Consider the following 18,819-nt stretch of genomic DNA (forward strand, 5'->3'; position numbering starts at 1 on the left):
ACTGATGATGGAGGTGACGGGCGGTCACCATATACTGATGATGGAGGCGATGGGCGGTCACCAGATACTGATGATGGAGGCGATGGGCGGTCACCAGATACTGATGATGGAGGTGATGGGCGATCACCAGATACTGATGATGGAGGTGACGGGCGATCACCAGATACTGATGATGGAGGTGACGGGCGATCACCAGATACTGATGATGGAGGTGACGGGCGATCACCAGATACTGATGATGGAGGTGACGGGCGATCACCAGATACTGATGATGGAGGTGACGGGCGGTCACCAGATACTGATGATGGAGGTGACGGGCGGTCACCAGATACTGATGATGGAGGCGACGGGCGGTCACCAGATACTGATGATGGAGGTGACGGGTGGTCACGAGATACTGGTGGGATTTAGATTTCTCTTTTCTTCATTCACTTTGCATTTTGTTAATTGATATATAATAAACTATTAACCCTTCTATTTTTGCAATCTTCCCCAATTTTTCCACACCTGCCTAAAACCCACGCAAAGTACAATATGTTTCACCCTCCGTTTTAGGTCACCTTACCCGGGGATTCCTCCAGCCTCCATCTTGTTAGCCAGGGTGACATCCGTAGACCACACGTCATATTGCCAACGTTTCTGTCCCAGAACTCCTCCGATAACTGTCCCTGTGTGAACGCCCACGCGCATGTCCACGTCTGTTTTTGTCTTCTCTCTTACATACCTTCACAAGCAAAACATCCAAAGTCTTAACAGTTTGTGCTCTTTTCTTATTTTACAGACTCGAGAGTCAGATTCTGCAACACAAACACTGAGACTGAGTTGTGTGCAGATCAAAGATTCCTATACTGAGAAATTGCCACCACTAGGGGAGCCCACGTCATACTGGTGTGCTGTATGCAGTGAACTCCTGAGCTCCACCTAGTGGTGAGTGGAGGGAGCCAGAATGTTACGTTTTTTATCTACGTATGTCTATGTAGAGCAGAGGTCTCCAACACGCGGCCCTGAGGCAGTCATCTGCGGCCCGCGGTGCACCACATGTCTCACTCCCTGAGGCAGGTAGAAGGGGGAAAGCACGCATTCAGGAGCGCGCGATGGCTGTTCTGTGTGCACAGGACCTGGGATGAAGTCACAGGAGGGGGAGGAGTCAGGGGTCACATGAGCAGGGGGCCTCCGACGCTGCTGTCTGTGCTGGTTGCCATGGTGCTGGATGCGGGTAAAGTTTATGTGTGGGGTCAGGAGGGGTTTACAGGTTGGATGTAGCAGAGCCATGTGTGTGCGAGGTGTACGGAGCAGAGCCATGTGTGTGTACGAGGTGTACGGAGCGGAGCCGCAAGTGGGCGAGGTGTACGGAGCGGAGCCATGTGTGTGTGTACGAGGTGTACAGTGCAGAGCCGTGTGTGTACGAGGTGTACGGAGCGGAGCCATGTGTGTGTGTACGAGGTGTACAGTGCAGAGCCGTGTGTGTACGAGGTGTACGGAGCGCAGCAGCATGTGTGCGAGGTGTACGGAGTGGAGACGTGTGTGTACGAGGTGTACGGAGCAGAGCCGTGTGTGTATGAGGTGTACAGAGCGGAGCCGCGTGTGTACGAGGTGTACGGAGCGCAGCAGCATGTGTGCGAGGTGTACGGAGTGGAGACGTGTGTGTACGAGGTGTACGGAGTGGAGACGTGTGTGTACGAGGAGTACGGAGCGGAGTCGTGTGTGTACGAGGTGTACGGAGCGCAGTAGCGTGTGTGCGAGGTGTACGGAGTGGAGACGTGTGTGTACGAGGTGTACGGAGCGGAGCCGTGTGTGTACGAGGTGTACGGAGCGGAGCCGCGTGTGTACGAGGTGTACGGAGCGGAGCGTGTGTGTACGAGGTGTACGGAGCGGAGCCGTGTGTGTACGAGGAGTACGGAGCGGAGCCGTGTGTGTACGAGGTGTACGGAGCGGAGCCGTGTGTGTACAAGTGTACGGAGCAGAGCCATGTGTGTACGAGGTGTACGGAGCAGAGCCATGTGTGTACGAGGTGTACGGAGCGGAGCCGTGTGTGTACGAGGTGTACGGAGCGGAGCCCTGTGTGTACGAGGTGTACGGAGCGGAGCCGTGTGTGTACGAGGAGTACGGAGCGGAGCCGTGTGTGTACGAGGTGTACGGAGCGGAGCCCTGTGTGTACGAGGTGTACGGAGCGGAGCCGTGTGTGTACGAGGTGTACGGAGCTGAGCCGCGTGTGTACGAGGTGTACGGAGCGGAGCCGTGTGTGTACGAGGTGTACGGAGCGGAGCCGTGTGTGTACAAGTGTACGGAGTGGAGCCGTGTGTGTACGAGGAGTACGGAGCGGAGCCCTGTGTGTACGAGGTGTACGGAGCGGAGCCGTGTGTGTACGAGGAGTACGGAGCGGAGCCGTGTGTGTATGAGGAGTACGGAGCGGAGCCGTGTGTGTTCGAGGACTGAGGTGTAGGGAGCGGAGCCATGTGTGTACGAGGAGTACGGAGCGGAGTCGTGTGTGTACAAGTGTACGGAGCAGAGCCATGTGTGTACGAGGTGTACGGAGCAGAGCCATGTATGTACGAGGTGTACGGAGCGGAGCCGTGTGTGTTCGAGGACTGAGGTGTAGGGAGCGGAGCCGTGTGTGTACGAGGAGTACGGAGCGGAGTCGTGTGTGTACAAGTGTACGGAGCAGAGCCATGTGTGTACGAGGTGTACGGAGCAGAGCCATGTATGTACGAGGTGTACGGAGCGGAGCCGTGTGTGTTCGAGGACTGAGGTGTAGGGAGCGGAGCCATGTGTGTACGAGGTGTACGGAGCGAAGCCGTGTGTGTATGAAGTGTGCAGAGCAGAGCCGCGTGTGTACAAGGTGGACTGAGAGGAGCCGCGCGTGTACAAGGTGTGTAGAGCCATGTGTGTACAAGGTGTGCAGAGCGGAGCCATGCGTGTACGAGGTGTGCTGAGCGGAGATGTGCGTGTATTTTGGCATGGGGGGGCCCCATTTGAAAGTTCGCATCAGGGCCCAAAATTTTGTAGTTACGCCACTGCTCACGCAGAGAGGAGGAGTGCGCCGCTCCGTAGTGGCTGTGGCCCTGCGTGATGACAGCGCGCTGATAGCGGAGGCGCGACTTTCCCCCCATTGCAGGATTTTGCAGGTGGCTGTGCCTGTACAGTGAGATGATAGCGCGGGCTCACATGCAGAGACAACACTATCATCCGCTGACGTAAGCTGTATATCGCAGCTGACAACCTATGTGAACGGCCACGATCGGTTATTAGCACCGATCGCGGCTGTTTAACCCCTTAGATACCGCTATCAATTGTGGCTGTATTAAGTTTGAAAGGAATGCGGCCCGCCAGCTTACATTTTTTTTATGCACGGCCCATTTACTCTGCCGAGTTTGAGACCCTGATGTAGAGGGTCTGACAGTATATACAATGTTCCCTCTCGTATGGGGCAGTATGAGCTCAACAATACAGATAACCCATTTACAATTGCCAAAGTATAAGTGTGTGAAGAAGAGGAAGACTATACAACCTATAGAGCCGCACTTGAAATAGAAGATTAAAATTATTTATTAAATAACTTTAAAATAATTCATAATATCAAATTCATATAATATGTACAAAAATATATATTTTTTTTTCCCAAGGAATTAATCAGCACAATAACAAGCGGGTGGGGAGAAAGATTGGGAATATAAATATGAAAATAATAATAGACTCAATATTTGATGATCTGTGCAAAGTCATGAGGAAGATTAATCAATAATTATAAATAAATGATAAAAAAAAAATATATATAAAAGTGCATAATTGTACCACATGTCTTATGTTACGTAAAACACACCAAAGAGGGCGGTGGAGGAATAGATGTGCGGCATTACAGATCTATAGATCAGATAAAAGTCAAATCATTTAGAAATCCGTGTCCAAACAAGCGTTTCACACGTTTGCTTCCTCAGGGGTGACATTCCACCCTGAAGAAGCAAATGTGCGAAACACACATCGAACTGTATGGTGTGCTGTGGGAAATCATAATTTGTTTTGGATGTGTGGGGTAATCATACCATGTGCTGACATAATAGTCTATGGAGGGGGTCATGAAAGGGGTATCATAGTGGGTAAGACCACTTAGGGGCTTCAGTAGGGGAAGATTAACTGTGTAAATGCTGCAGTATTTTTCCTTCTCTGTTTCTTAAGAAGTTGGGAGATATGATCTTCTGTGATGTGATAGGACTTTTGCTATGGGGCGCCTGTTATTTTCATGTACGCCCCTGCTCCAGTGCATTACTATAATATAGAGGCATTATTATAAGGAGGCAGACGCTCTGTGTCACCCCGTGTGACTGCAGACTTGTGAATCCTCACGGTGTGTGCATTGCAGGATGGGAGCATTCTCTGGCGCTGGGAGACAGCGGTCATGCCTGTGATTTGCATGCATGTATGTGATTTGCATACACGCAGTCACATGCCGACTAGACGTGCACGGCCTCACTCAATACGAGTGAATTTAGCCAGGCCGAGCAGGTTTAGTTGGAAAGTGTCTGGAGGTGGGGAAATCGCATACTTGCTGTCAAATGACAGCCGCTCCCAACAATGTTTGAACTTAACCTCAAACTTGGACAACCCCTTTAACGATCACTATGGTGGTATTATCAATACTGTTGGTACTTATCTCTTGTATTGTAATATTATTATTGCGGTATTATTATTCAGTCTTATATGGCGGTATTATTGGCATTATCAGAAATATTGGTCTTGTAGTAAATGCTGATTTCCTCCAGGCAGGGTAATATTAGTAATAAATATCCCTATCTGGGGCTCAGGGTGGGGACAGCATAGGGCAGGTCTAAATTTGAGCCCCAGTTAGTCCCTGCCTGGGGATCTTGACCATGCTAAAGTTAAGATCCCTGAGGGTCTAGTGTAGTGATAGGGATAATGTCAATCTATCTAGTGATCTAGGGCAGTGAGAGGGCTTAGTTCAAGTATCCCTGGAAATCTATGGCTGTGAAGGGGTTACTGTCAGTATACTTGGTGGTCTAAGAAAGTAAGTGGGTTAAGTACTGTATTATGTACTGTATTCCTTATGTGCATTCTTTGACCATGACACCACAAAAACACTAGTGACAGCCCTTATCATCTCCTGCTTCGACTACTGCAACCTCCTACTTTGTGGCCTCCCCTCTAGCACCACTTCAATCCATCCTACATTCTGCTGCCCTACTAATCCACCTGTCTCCCCGCTATTCCCCAGCCTCTCCCCATGCCAAGCCCTTCATTGGCTTCCTATCGTCCAGAGGCTCCTATCTATGACATACAAAGCCATCCACAACCTGTCTCCTCCATACATCTGTGAAATGGTCTCCCGGTACTTACCCGCAAGCAACCTTCGATCCTCTCAAGATCTCCTTCTCTACTCCCCCCTTATCTCTTCTTCCCACAACCGCATACAAGACTTCTCCCGTGCTTCCCCCATACTCTGGAATTCTCTATCCCAACACATCAGACTCTCACCTACCATGGAAACCTTCACGAAGAACCTGAAGACCCACCTCTTCCGACAAGCCTATAACCTGCTATCATCCTCAGTCTACTGAATCGCCGTACAACCAGCTCTCCCCTCTCCTACTGTATCCTCACCCACCCCTGTAGACTGTGAGCCCTCGCGAGCAGGGTCCTCTCTCCTTCTGTACTTGTGTGTGTCTTGTATTGCTCATGTTTATTGTACTTGTCTATATTTCCCCTTTTGACATGTAAAGCGCCATGGAATAAATGGCGCTATATAAATGTATAATAATAATGTATTGATCTTAGACAGTGAAGATGTAAAAAAAAAAAAACTATCCCTGGTGGTCTAGAGCAACAGAGAAATCTCCATCCCTGGTGGACTAGGGTAGTGAAGGATGCATTCTAGCATTCCTTGCAACAGTGCAAGATAAATATTGTACACGTAGCCCGCACCAACGCGGCACTTACGATATGGCGTCGACCATCGCCAGACCCATCATGATGGAGCAGTAGGCGTGGTCGTCTCTGTAGTCCGGGAGGCCGCAGATACAGTAGTAACAGTCACCCAGAATCTTAATCCTCAGCTGGTGATATTTCTAGGAGACCAAAAGGCACAAGTGTTAGGACGGCAGGACGGTCATGTGGCTTCCAAACCGCCGACAACCTCAGCTCTGCTACACCTGAAGACGCACGGAACTCACCGCTGCAAGCTTGTCGAAGCGGGCAAATAATTCATTGAGCAGCTTTACCAGCTCCTGGGCGCTGCAGGATGACGAAAGCTGCGTGAAGCCTACGATGTCCGCGAAGAGGATACTGTCAGGAGACAGAGAGTACCGGGGTCATAATCTGCCGCGAAGGCTTGCTGTGCAGCGCCACTCTTGGCCGCAGGTTGTGAGCGGTATTGCAGCTCAGCCTTATTCTCTCCAGTGGAGGTGAGCTGCAGGACCGGACACCACCCATGGACTGTCTAGAAGAAGGTGGCCATGTCTTTTATAATCGCATAAAGTCTTTTTTAAGGATTCCCATATCGATAAGGGCTCCTGTAAGGGCCCCGTCATACCTGACGTTCTCGTGCCGGTACATGTACATGGTGTTAAACTGCTGCAGCTCTTTCTGTTTTTGGTCTTTCTTCATGTCGTTGAGCATCTCATCCGCAATATGTTTGGGCAGAATGGAGAGGAGGAGACGTTCCTGCGAGAGATACACAAGAGCCAGGATCAGAAGGAGCCATTGTCCTCGGCTTATCGGGAATTCGAGAACATGAGGTGCTGGCTAACTTCTCGCTGAAAATGACTGTAAAAAAAAAAAGACTCAAAAAAAAATAAATATATATATATATATACACTAGGGTCGCCTCCATGAAATGTAACTGTGATGGATGCCCACAATACAGGAGGCAGAAGGCGCGACTCTACCCTCATCTGCTTAGTATAAAGTGGTTGTAAGGTAGACTACCTATATTTTCAGATGATGACGCCCCAGGGTGCCACCACTATCGGGTACATTAGGACATACAATTTATAGCACATGTTTCACCGCATCAGTGGCATCATCAGGGGATGGGACTACGGCAAGAATCATATAGTCCCATCCCCTGATGATGCAGCTGATGCGGCGAAACATGTGCTATAAATTGTATGTCCTGTTCTATCAGATAGTGATGTCATCAACCAATTTATACTAAGCAGATTAGGGACATTATTATATTATCACCAGTATGTATTTTTAGATATTATAATAATAAAAGCTAAGTTGTATGGCTTGTTAGAGAGGGATTTAAATATAAGGTTCACCCCTTTCTGCTTAGTAACTAAAGTAAGTGATGTAGATTTACCATGACCGACCAATGAGGAATTGTGGAATGTACATACCACTGTCCACCTGGGCTCATAGAATGTACATACCACTGTCCACCTGGGCTCATAGAATGTACATACCACTGTCCACCTGGGCTCATAGAATGTACATACCACTGTCCACCTGGGCTCATAGAATGTACATACCACTGTCCACCTGGGCTCATAGAATGTACATACCACTGTCCACCTGGGCTCATAGAATGTACATACCACTGTCCACCTGGGCTCATAGAATGTACATACCACTGTCCACCTGGGCTCATAGAATGTACATACTACTGTCCGCCATGTTTTGGGGAATAAACATACCACTGCCCACCTGAACTCATAGAATGTATATGCCACTGACCACCAAGATACTGTATACATAATTTATCTCCAGTGACACCTCCCTTTTTTCTAGGAAATAAGTAATGTAGATTTATCATGAACTACAAAACAGAACTCATGGAATGTACTTACCACTGTCCGCCAGGACTCATGGATTGTGCAGTACATACCACTGTCCACCAGGACTCACAGAATATAAAATATTACTGCCTACCAGGAATCATGAAACGTACCTACCACTATCTACCAGGACTCATGGATCGTGCATACCGTTCTCCATTCATTCGAGTTCATGAAATGTACATAACATAATCCGGACTCAGAAAATATTTACCACTGTCCTCCAGGGCTCATAAAAATGCACGCACTGTTTGTCTACCAAAAAATCCCCCCCCATCCAAGTGCAGCAATATTATTTGTATAAAACAATGACAAATCTCCAGCCCGATGCTTCATACCATTGAGATAACATTAGTATTTTATCTCTTAACCAGAGGACATTATTTTTTTAAGAAAAACTCTTCAAGTCTTCTTAGGATCATCCAGGGTGGCCTCTACTTCTCATGGGAAAGATTAGTGTATGAGACAAAGCTCATGGTGTGCACACATTATCACAACTCCAGACTGAAGAAGACGACTTCAGGGACAACGCCAAGCCTGACGTAACGGCGCTCATGTCTGGTGGTGGAGCACGACTATAGATTGGTGCTCCAGCTGGGCACACGGTGGTCCGGTCTCTGCGGGAGACCAGCTAGCTTTCTCAGGCGATCAGGGAATCACTTCACTGCTTAAAAGTGGTTTTGACTCATGATACCAGAAAAACTTATTAAAATGTGTGGCGGAGCCGAGAGGACCGATATGCCTTAACCTTGCGTCTGACAATAGAAAATCTGCAGAGTAAAAGCTAAATCGCTCACTAGAAAGTGTGAACTATGCACCAGAAAAGATTCCTATTATAGTACATTTCTGTATATTTTGGCTTCCTTAGTACTGGAAACCTTTCCCAATATGGAGCAGCCAACGCACTAGGGAGTAAGGTTCTCCAGGCTTTCAGTTTCATTCCATTGCTTCTCGTGTTTCCATGTGCCAATGAGAATAATAATGATCCCTCTACAATGTGACAGCCCTTCAGATATCTGTAGACTAGCTATTAAGTCTCCTCTTAGCCTTCTTTTTTTGCAAGCTAAACATTCCCAAATCCTATAACCGTTCCTCATAGGACATACTTTGCAGTCCGCTCACCATCCTGGTCGCTCTTCTCTGAACTTGCTCCAGTTTTTCGATGTCCTTTTTAAAATGTGGTGCCCAGAACTTGACACAGTATTCCAGATGAGGCCTGACCAAGGAGGAGTAGAGGGGGTAATTACTTCACGTGATCTAGACTCTATGCTTCTCTTAATACATCCTAGAACTATGTTTGCAGTTTTTGCTGCTGCATCACACTGTTGACTCATGTGCAGCCTGTGATCTATTAGTATACCCAACTATTTTTCGCACGTGCTGTTGCTTAGTTCTATAGATGTAATTTTCATTTTTCTTGCACAGATGTAGAATCCTGCATTTCTCCCAGTTAAATACCATTCGCTGCCCATTGTTCAAGCTTCTCTAGAGAAGACAGAGAAAGGATTCAGAAGGATCTATTGTTAGCTATCTTTGGACTTGATCTCTGTGGTCATTATTGATCGTCACATCACTGATAGCCAGATCATTGGTCTGTCAGGAGACAACTCATTTAAAGATGGATTTATTTCTTCATTTCCATTCTACATATAACACTTTTTTTTTTTTTTTTTTAGTACGAGCGCGGTGAGGATAGAAAGGAAAGCAATATTGAATTGTGTGGATATGTAATGTACTGTAAGGCATGATTTTGTTGGAACCTTCCAGAATCCTCCATTCTAGGAGAAAATCTCCCTGTCACACAGCTGCAGCCCCCCTCCTTTTGATTCTCCCTCCTTATTCACTTACAGCTCTCTGCCTGCATTTGGTAACAGGACACCGTCCATTTCCTGTTGTAGAAAGCAATGTTGATTAGTTAAGGGACAGCATTTCTTTGTCTGAGACATGCGGCTGAAATAAAACAATGAGAGATATTAAAGAAGCTCTAGCGTGCACCTCCCTCGCGGCAGAGATATAACAATTACATTTCTGCGAAGGGCACGAAACCAGCTTTCTAACCTCTAATTTTCACGGCTCTAACCCCTCCAGAAACTGAGATAGGGATTGCTCCCAAATGGAGTGTCTTAATTATGGCATGTTTGATGTTGTTTAATTGTATTCGATAAACTACAACCAATGAGACGCTCGATGTGTCTATATGAGCTTCCCTAGTTAAGATATGGTTATTATAAGTTTTTTAGTTAAATGGCAACTTGGAGAAAGGGGGGCTGAACTTCTGCAGACTGCCCCTTTCGTAATGTAACCGACCCTAGGCTATAAGATACCCCTCCCTTACAATTCATCAGTTAAGCTGGAGTTTTGATGCTGAAAAGACAAGCAGATGTCTGGGGATGTGTGGCTCCGCCTTCTTTCCCCACATGGGTTGCCTAAAGAACCATCAGCAACTGTAAGTGTAATTTCTGTTTTCATCCATTTATTTTGATATTTGCAATGTACATATTTACTGTCTCAACTTTGTAACAACTTTTATCTGTGTAATCACTGCCCACCTTTTTGGGAATAAATGATAAAATTATCAGTTTGTCTCCATGCTCAAAGAAACTAACTATGCGCCTTTTTTAGATAATCGCTACTAATTTGGGAGTTTGCCACGGATCCTCTTAATTAACTCTTTGATTAAGTGAATCGTGGCTGGTGGCAGCGTGGTGTGTGTGGTTGGTTGGGCTAGTTGGCAGTACGGAAGGGTCTTACATGCTGAATGGGTGGCCGCGGCCAATGCATTGATAATTCCCTTACTGCAGTAGTCTAATTGCCCTTGCACAACAAGCAGCCCATCCGGCAACTAATTATGCTAGGTGCAGTTCCCTGACTGACCTGAGGGTAAGGGGGGCGCCGGAGAGCTGCGAGTTCCAAAGTGGAACTGAGAAAGTGGGATATACATAAATCCGCACAGTTCTTGGAAGGTTGGTAACAGTGGTGGGGCATCCAAAATACCCCCCTGCGATAAATTGTTAGAGCAAGATTAGCTTGCTGTATATTTTTGTCACATGGTGCCGGTGGCGGGATAACTAAGATAAGCCCCCCACTGTGCCTGTGATAGCCGTGTGCCGGCAGTGCGTCACGTCCCTCCGTCCACTGACAAACCCGGGTCGGTGGTGGGATCGTGACATATTGGTGGCACAGGGTGTGCTTTCGTCACAGGGTAACACAAATCTTTTTTGATTCTCGCACGAGTTATACGCAGTCTGTCTCTGCCCTAACTCATTCACTCCCTAACCAAAGATTGTGCTTGCTTGTTAGACGTTCATCATGATAAGCCATATTTATATTTTTTATCATCAGTACATTAATATTTTACAACGTGGAGCCCGACCCTTCCACCACTGTAAAAAGCCACCATGTCGTAACATTTCACATTTTTCCTATTTTTGGCCGCATTTTGGACTATTAGCCGGAGTTTTTCAGTACGATTGGATCCATTTTTCTTATGAATTAGAGTCCCCATAAAACCTCTCTCTCTGAACTCACGCAGACAAGTTAATATCAGATTTTTCCTGTTGGACATTAAGTAGGACAAGATAAAACCGAGCCTTCAAAGAAAAACAAAAACCCAAACAAGATATCTGTGGCCAAATCCGGCAGTGCGCCAGCTGCTCAGTGCGGGGTCCAGCTGCCGGATCTGCCTGTATATGGACAGACTCATCATGTGGAAGGAAGGAGACGGATAAAGAGGGAGACACAACAAGCTCGAAGAAGCCGCCTCGGTGTAGGATTTTTCATACATGATTGTGAGCTCTTTGGACACAGTGTGCCTTTCACATACCTCAAAATTAAAGGGTTGTCTGAGGATCGGACCTCACAGACTAAAGGTGCCATGGTATAATAGAAGTGGTACAGCTCCGAATGGTACTGCAAGATCTCAACTATTCAATGGTATGGGACACAGCTTGCAGCACCATTCATGTCCACTACCAATGCACACAATGCGAGGAGCTGTGCCTCCACCGATGCACACAATGCGAGGAGCTGCGCCTCCACCGATGTACACAATGCAAGGAGCTGCGCCTCCACCGATGTACACAATGCGAGGAGCTGTGCCTCCACCGATGCACACAATGCAAGGAACTGTGCCTCCACCGATGCACACAATGCAAGGAGCTGCGCCTCCACCGATGTACACAATGCAAGGAGCTGCGCCTCCACCGATGCACACAATGCAAGGAGCTGTGCCTCCACCGATGCACACAATGCAAGGAGCTGCGCCTCCACCGATGCACACAATGCAAGGAGCTGTGCCTCCACCGATGCACACAATGCAAGGAACTGTGCCTCCACCGATGCACACAATGCAAGGAGCTGCGCCTCCACCGATGTACACAATGCAAGGAGCTGCGCCTCCACCGATGCACACAATGCAAGGAGCTGTGCCTCCACCGATGCACACAATGCAAGGAGCTGCGCCTCCACCGATGTACACAATGCAAGGAGCTGCGCCTCCACCGATGCACACAATGCAAGGAGCTGTGCCTCCACCGATGCACACAATGCGAGGAGCTGCGCCTCCACCGATGCACACAATGCAAGGAGCTGCGCCTCCACCGATGCACACAATGCAAGGAGCTGCGCCTCCACCGATGCACACAATGCAAGGAGCTGCGCCTCCACCGATGCACACAATGCAAGGAGCTGCGCCTCCACCGATGCACACAATGCAAGGAGCTGCGCCTCCACCGATGCACACAATGCAAGGAGCTGCGCCTCCACCGATGCACACAATGCAAGGAGCTGCGCCTCCACCGATGTACACAATGCAAGGAGCTGCGCCTCCACCGATGCACACAATGCAAGGAGCTGTGCCTCCACCGATGCACACAATGCAAGGAACTGTGCCTCCACCGATGCACACAATGCGAGGAGCTGTGCCTCCACCGATGTACACAATGCAAGGAGCTGTGCCTCCACCGATGTACACAATGCGAGGAGCTGTGCCTCCACCGATGCACACAATGCGAGGAGCTGTGCCTCCACCGATGCACACAATGCGAGGAGCTGTGCCTCCACCGATGCACACAATGCGAGGAGCTGTGCCTCCACCGATGCACACAATGCGAGGAGCTGCGCCTCCACCGATGCACACAATGCGAGGAGCTGCGCCTCCACCGATGTACACAATGCGAGGAGCTGCGCCTCCACCGATGCACACAATGCGAGGAGCTGCGCCTCCACCGATGCACACAATGCGAGGAGCTGTGCCTCCACCGATGTACACAATGCAAGGAGCTGTTCCTCCACCGATGCACACAATGCGAGGAGCTGTGCCTCCACCGATGTACACAATGCAAGGAGCTGTTCCTCCACCGATGTACACAATGCGGGGAGCTGCGCCTCCACCGATGCACACAATGCGAGGAGCTGCGCCTCCACCGATGTACACAATGCAAGGAGCTGTGCCTCCATCGATGCACACAATGCAAGGAGCTGTGCTAAAGAGGTTATTTCAAAGCTCAAAAGTACCACCTAGGAAAGGCGGCTGATGTGTGACCCTTTAACAAGCCTAAATGGATCACAGCTGCACTCTACAATGGAGACATTTGGGTCAATTTTTCATAGTGAACTCCATCTTAGCGCTCAATGTCAGGCTGCTGCACCTAAAGCCGACAAGATAATATATTGTGTTGCCTTACACATGGCTTCCGGAGATGAAAATATTATTTTACCCCTTCATATCGCACTGATGTGACCAATCCTTGACTACACAGTCCACCATTTGGCTACAGTTAGTAAAAAAGTAGAGAGAATTCAGAGAAGAGAACAGTTGCATCTTCCCTGCTCCCACAACACATACAGTATGTCCAAAATGTTCCCTCTGTGAAGACAGAAACTCTGAGAAGTTCTGCACTCGCACGCACGAGGAGATTCAGGCCTCGGCGCAGACTTCTGTGTTTCTGTCTATTATCAACATCATTATCATCTAAGTGTATCCGGACTGCTAAACACGAGCACAATAATCTCATTAGATGCTGAAATAACCTCGCAGAGTAATCAAAATATTCCCATTGTACCCAGCCCTGGTAACCGCTCCTCTCCCAACCCGCAGGACGGTCCCCGGGGTACCACCATGTGTCAACCAAGATCCAGCAGAGGCACAAACACAGCAATAATCCTGACAAACAGAGGGGGGCGGTATTATACCTGTCATACATTACATATTCCAGTAAACAGGAGACAGCATCACAGTAGTTATATTCTTATACATAGGGACAGTATTATAGTAGTTATATTCTTGTACATAGGGGCAGTATTATAGTAGTTATATTCTTGCACACAGGGGCAGTATTATAGTAGTTATATTCTTGTACATAGGGGCAGTATTATAGTAGTTATATTCTTGTACATAGGGGCAGTATTATATTAGTTATATTCTTGTACATAGGGGCAGTATTATAGTAGTTATATTCTTGTACATACGGGCAGTATTATAGTAGTTATATTCTTGTACATAGGGGCAGTATTATAGTAGTTATATTCTTGTACATACGGGCAGTATTATAGTAGTTATATTCTTGTACATAGGGAGCAGTATTATAGTAGTTATATTCTTGTACATAGGGAGCAGTATTATAGTAGTTATATTCTTGCACATAGGGGACAGTATTATAGTAGTTATAGTCTTGTACATAGGAGCAGTATTATAGTAGTTATAGTCTTGTACATAGGAGCAGTATTATAGTAGTTATAGTCTTGTACATAGGAGCAGTATTATAGTAGTTATATTCTTGTACATAGGGGCAGTATTATAGTAGTTATATTCTTGTACATAGGAGCAGTATTATAGTAGTTATATTCTTGTACATACGGGCAGTATTATAGTAGTCATATTCTTGCACATAGGGGACAGTATTATAGTAGTTATATTCTTGTACATAGGAGCAGTATTATAGTAGTTATAGTCTTGTACATAGGAGCAGTATTATAGTAGTTATATTCTTGTACATAGGGGCAGTATTATAGTAGTTATATTCTTGTACATAGGGAGCAGTATTATAGTAGTTATATTCTTGCACATAGGGGACAGTATTATAGTAGTTATAGTCTTGTACATAGGAGCAGTATTATAGTAGTTATAGTCTTGTACATAGGAGCAGTATTATAGTAGTTATAGTCTTGTACATAGGAGCAGTATTATAGTAGTTATATTCTTGTACATAGGGGCAGTATTATAGTAGTTATATTCTTGTACATACGGGCAGTATTATAGTAGTTATATTCTTGTACATAGGGAGCAGTATTATAGTAGTTATATTCTTGTACATAGGGAGCAGTATTATAGTAGTTATATTCTTGCACATAGGGGACAGTATTATAGTAGTTATAGTCTTGTACATAGGAGCAGTATTATAGTAGTTATAGTCTTGTACATAGGAGCAGTATTATAGTAGTTATAGTCTTGTACATAGGAGCAGTATTATAGTAGTTATATTCTTGTACATAGGGGCAGTATTATAGTAGTTATATTCTTGTACATAGGAGCAGTATTATAGTAGTTATATTCTTGTACATACGGGCAGTATTATAGTAGTCATATTCTTGCACATAGGGGACAGTATTATAGTAGTTATATTCTTGTACATAGGAGCAGTATTATAGTAGTTATAGTCTTGTACATAGGAGCAGTATCATAGTAGTTATATTCTTGTACATAGGGGCAGTATTATAGTAGTTATATTCTTGTACATACGGGCAGTATTATAGTAGTCATATTCTTGCACATAGGGGACAGTATTATAGTAGTTATATTCTTGTACATAGGAGCAGTATTATAGTAGTTATATTCTTGTACATAGGAGCAGTATTATAGTAGTTATATTCTTGTACATAGGAGCAGTATTATAGTAGTTATATTCTTGTACATAGGAGCAGTATTATAGTAGTTATATTCTTGTACATAGGGGACAGTATTATAGTAGTTATATTCTTGTACATACGGGCAGTATTATAGTAGTCGTATTCTTGCACATAGGGGACAGTATTATAGTAGTTATATTCTTGTACATAGGAGCAGTATTATAGTAGTTATATTCTTGTACATAGGAGCAGTATTATAGTAGTTATATTCTTGTACATAGGGGCAGTATTATAGTAGTTATATTCTTGTACATACGGGCAGTATTATAGTAGTCATATTCTTGCACATAGGGGACAGTATTATAGTAGTTATATTCTTGTACATAGGAGCAGTATTATAGTAGTTATAGTCTTGTACATAGGAGCAGTATTATAGTAGTTATATTCTTGTACATAGGAGCAGTATTATAGTAGTTATATTCTTGTACATAGGGGCAGTATTATAGTAGTTATATTCTTGTACATAGGAGCAGTATTATAGTAGTTATAGTCTTGTACATAGGAGCAGTATTATAGTAGTTATATTCTTGTACATAGTGGCAGTATTATAGTAGCTATATTCTTGTACATAGGGGGCAGTATTATAGTAGTTATATTCTTGTGTATAGGGGGCAGTATTATAGTAGTTATATTCTTGTACATAGGAGCAGTATTATAGTAGTTATAGTCTTGTACATAGGAGCAGTATTATAGTAGTTATATTCTTGTACATAGGGAGCAGTATTATAGTAGCTATATTCTTGTACATAGGGGGCAGTATTATAGTAGTTATATTCTTGTGTATAGGGGCAGTATTATAGTAGTTATATTCTTGTACATAGGGGGCAGTATTATAGTAGTTATATTCTTCTACATAGGAGCAGTATTATAGTAGTTATATTCTTGTACATAGGAGCAGTATTATAGTCATTATATTCTTGTACATAGGGGGTAGTATTATAGTAGTTATATTCTTGCACATAGGAGCAGTATTATAGTAGTTATATTCTTGTACACAGGGGGCAGTATTATAGTAGTAATATTCTTGTACATAGAGGCAGTATTATAGTAGTTATATTCTTGTATATAGGGGCAATATTATAGTAGTTATATTCTTGTACATAGGAGCAGTATTATAGTAGTTATATTCTTGTACATATGGGCAGTATTATAGTAGTTATATTCTTGTATATATAGGGGCAGTATTATAGTAGTTATATTCTTGTACATAGGAGCAGTATTATAGTAGTTATATTCTTGTATATAGGGGCAGTATTATAGTAGTTATATTCTTGTACATAGGAGCAGTATTATAGTAGTTGTATTCTTGTACATACGGGCAGTATTATAGTAGTTATATTCTTGTACATAGGGGGCAGTATTATAGTAGTTATATTCTTGTACATAGGGGCAGTATTATAGTAGTTATATTCTTGTACATATGGACAGTATTATAGTAGTTATATTCTTGTATATATAGGGGCAGCATTATAGTAGTTATATTCTTGTACATAGGGGCAGTATTATTGTAGTTATATTCTTGTACATAGGGGCATTATTATAGTAGTTATATTCTTGTACATATGGGCAGTATTATAGTAGTTATATTCTTGTATATATAGGGGCAGTATTATAGTAGTTATATTCTTGTACATAGGAGCAGTATTATAGTAGTTATATTCTTGTACATACGGGCAGTATTATAGTAGTTATATTCTTGTATATAGGGGCAGTATTATAGTAGTTATATTCTTGTACATAGGAGCAGTATTATAGTAGTTATATTCTTGTACATACGGGCAGTATTATAGTAGTTATATTCTTGTACATAGGGGGCAGTATTATAGTAGTTATATTCTTGTACATAGGGGCAGTATTATAGTAGTTATATTCTTGTACATATGGGCAGTATTATAGTAGTTATATTCTTGTATATATAGGGGCAGTATTATAGTAGTTATATTCTTGTACATAGGGGCAGTATTATTGTAGTTATATTCTTGTACATAGGGGCAGTATTATAGTAGTTATATTCTTGCACATATGGGCAGTATTATAGTAGTTATATTCTTGTATATATAGGGGCAGTATTATAGTAGTTATATTCTTGTACATAGGGGCAGTATTATAGTAGTTATATTCTTGTATATAGGGGCAGTATTATAGTAGTTATATTCTTGTACATAGGGGGCAGTATTATAGTAGTTATATTCTTGTACATAGGGGCAGTATTATAGTAGTCATATTCTTGTACATAGGAGCAGTATTATAGTAGTTATACTCTTGCACATAGAGGCAGTATTATAGTAGTTATATTCTTGTACATAGGGGGCAGTATTATAGTAGTTATATTCTTGTACATAGGGGGCAGTATTGATGTGGTGGTATTCTTCCCAATTGTACTTCCTCCATATCATTAATATAAAGGAATATTTTCATGTATTAGGCTATATGGACAGAATAGTGGGGGATGTGTCTCCGTCAGTGGTTCTCTTTACGCCATTCGTTGTTACGTATCACACAGGACCTCGGACACGGGGCTCAGTCGGTATTACTCTGTGCACAGACATCACGGTGAGTACTCACTGCTGCTACTGAAAAAATCACCAGAGTTGTCATGGTAACCTGTAGAGTACAGGCCCGAGCCTCCATTTCTACCATCGCTTCCTCTCTCACCAGTCCGTAGATTAGTATTCAGCGGGAACGTCTTCTATGGGAGCGGAGGCCGCGGGTTTATAAATAGCTGCACAATTTCTGCTCTGTAATATGTGCAGGCTAAATATATACAGAGAATATCCTCCAATCTGCCATCCAGTAATCCGCTTTTTTCATATACACAAGACAGAATCGTAGCTGCGATGCTCTGTGGGCGCCATCTTGATAACATGGCCGCCTTCTTCCATCCAATGTAGGTGCTTTGGCCGTTGACCAGGGGTCATCTTGGACCCTTGCTCCATATGGTGGAAATACAGGACGTGTATCTAGTAGGTTGCGAGTTCTCAAATGTGTATTTTGAGGATTGCACCTTCTTGACAACTTTGCAGCAAAATTACTTCCTTATTAATATTGGATGTTGTCACGGGGTCCTTCTCCGATACCACACAATCAACAGAGCGAGGCAAGTGTGAACAATCCCAAGACCTTT

The 18,819-nt window shown here is 44.5% G+C and overlaps 1 protein-coding gene across 1 annotated transcript in view; it reads right to left on the reverse strand.

Moving 5' to 3' along the window:
- The window catches only part of ADCY3 (adenylate cyclase 3), a 288,173-nt gene that overhangs the window by 115,090 nt on the left and 154,264 nt on the right, over positions 1-18,819 (reverse strand). The window contains exons 3-6 of the mRNA XM_073561916.1: positions 6,542-6,672; positions 6,183-6,294; positions 5,950-6,077; positions 566-724 (exon numbers count right to left, since the gene is read on the reverse strand). Coding sequence (XP_073418017.1) covers positions 566-724; positions 5,950-6,077; positions 6,183-6,294; positions 6,542-6,672 — 530 coding nt within the window. The remainder of the gene's footprint in view (positions 1-565; positions 725-5,949; positions 6,078-6,182; positions 6,295-6,541; positions 6,673-18,819) is intronic.

The sequence above is a fragment of the Dendrobates tinctorius genome, unplaced genomic scaffold (genome assembly GCF_039654945.1).
Source record: "Dendrobates tinctorius isolate UK_male_01 unplaced genomic scaffold, ASM3965494v1 ptg000332l, whole genome shotgun sequence".
Lineage (NCBI taxonomy): Eukaryota > Metazoa > Chordata > Amphibia > Anura > Dendrobatidae > Dendrobates > Dendrobates tinctorius.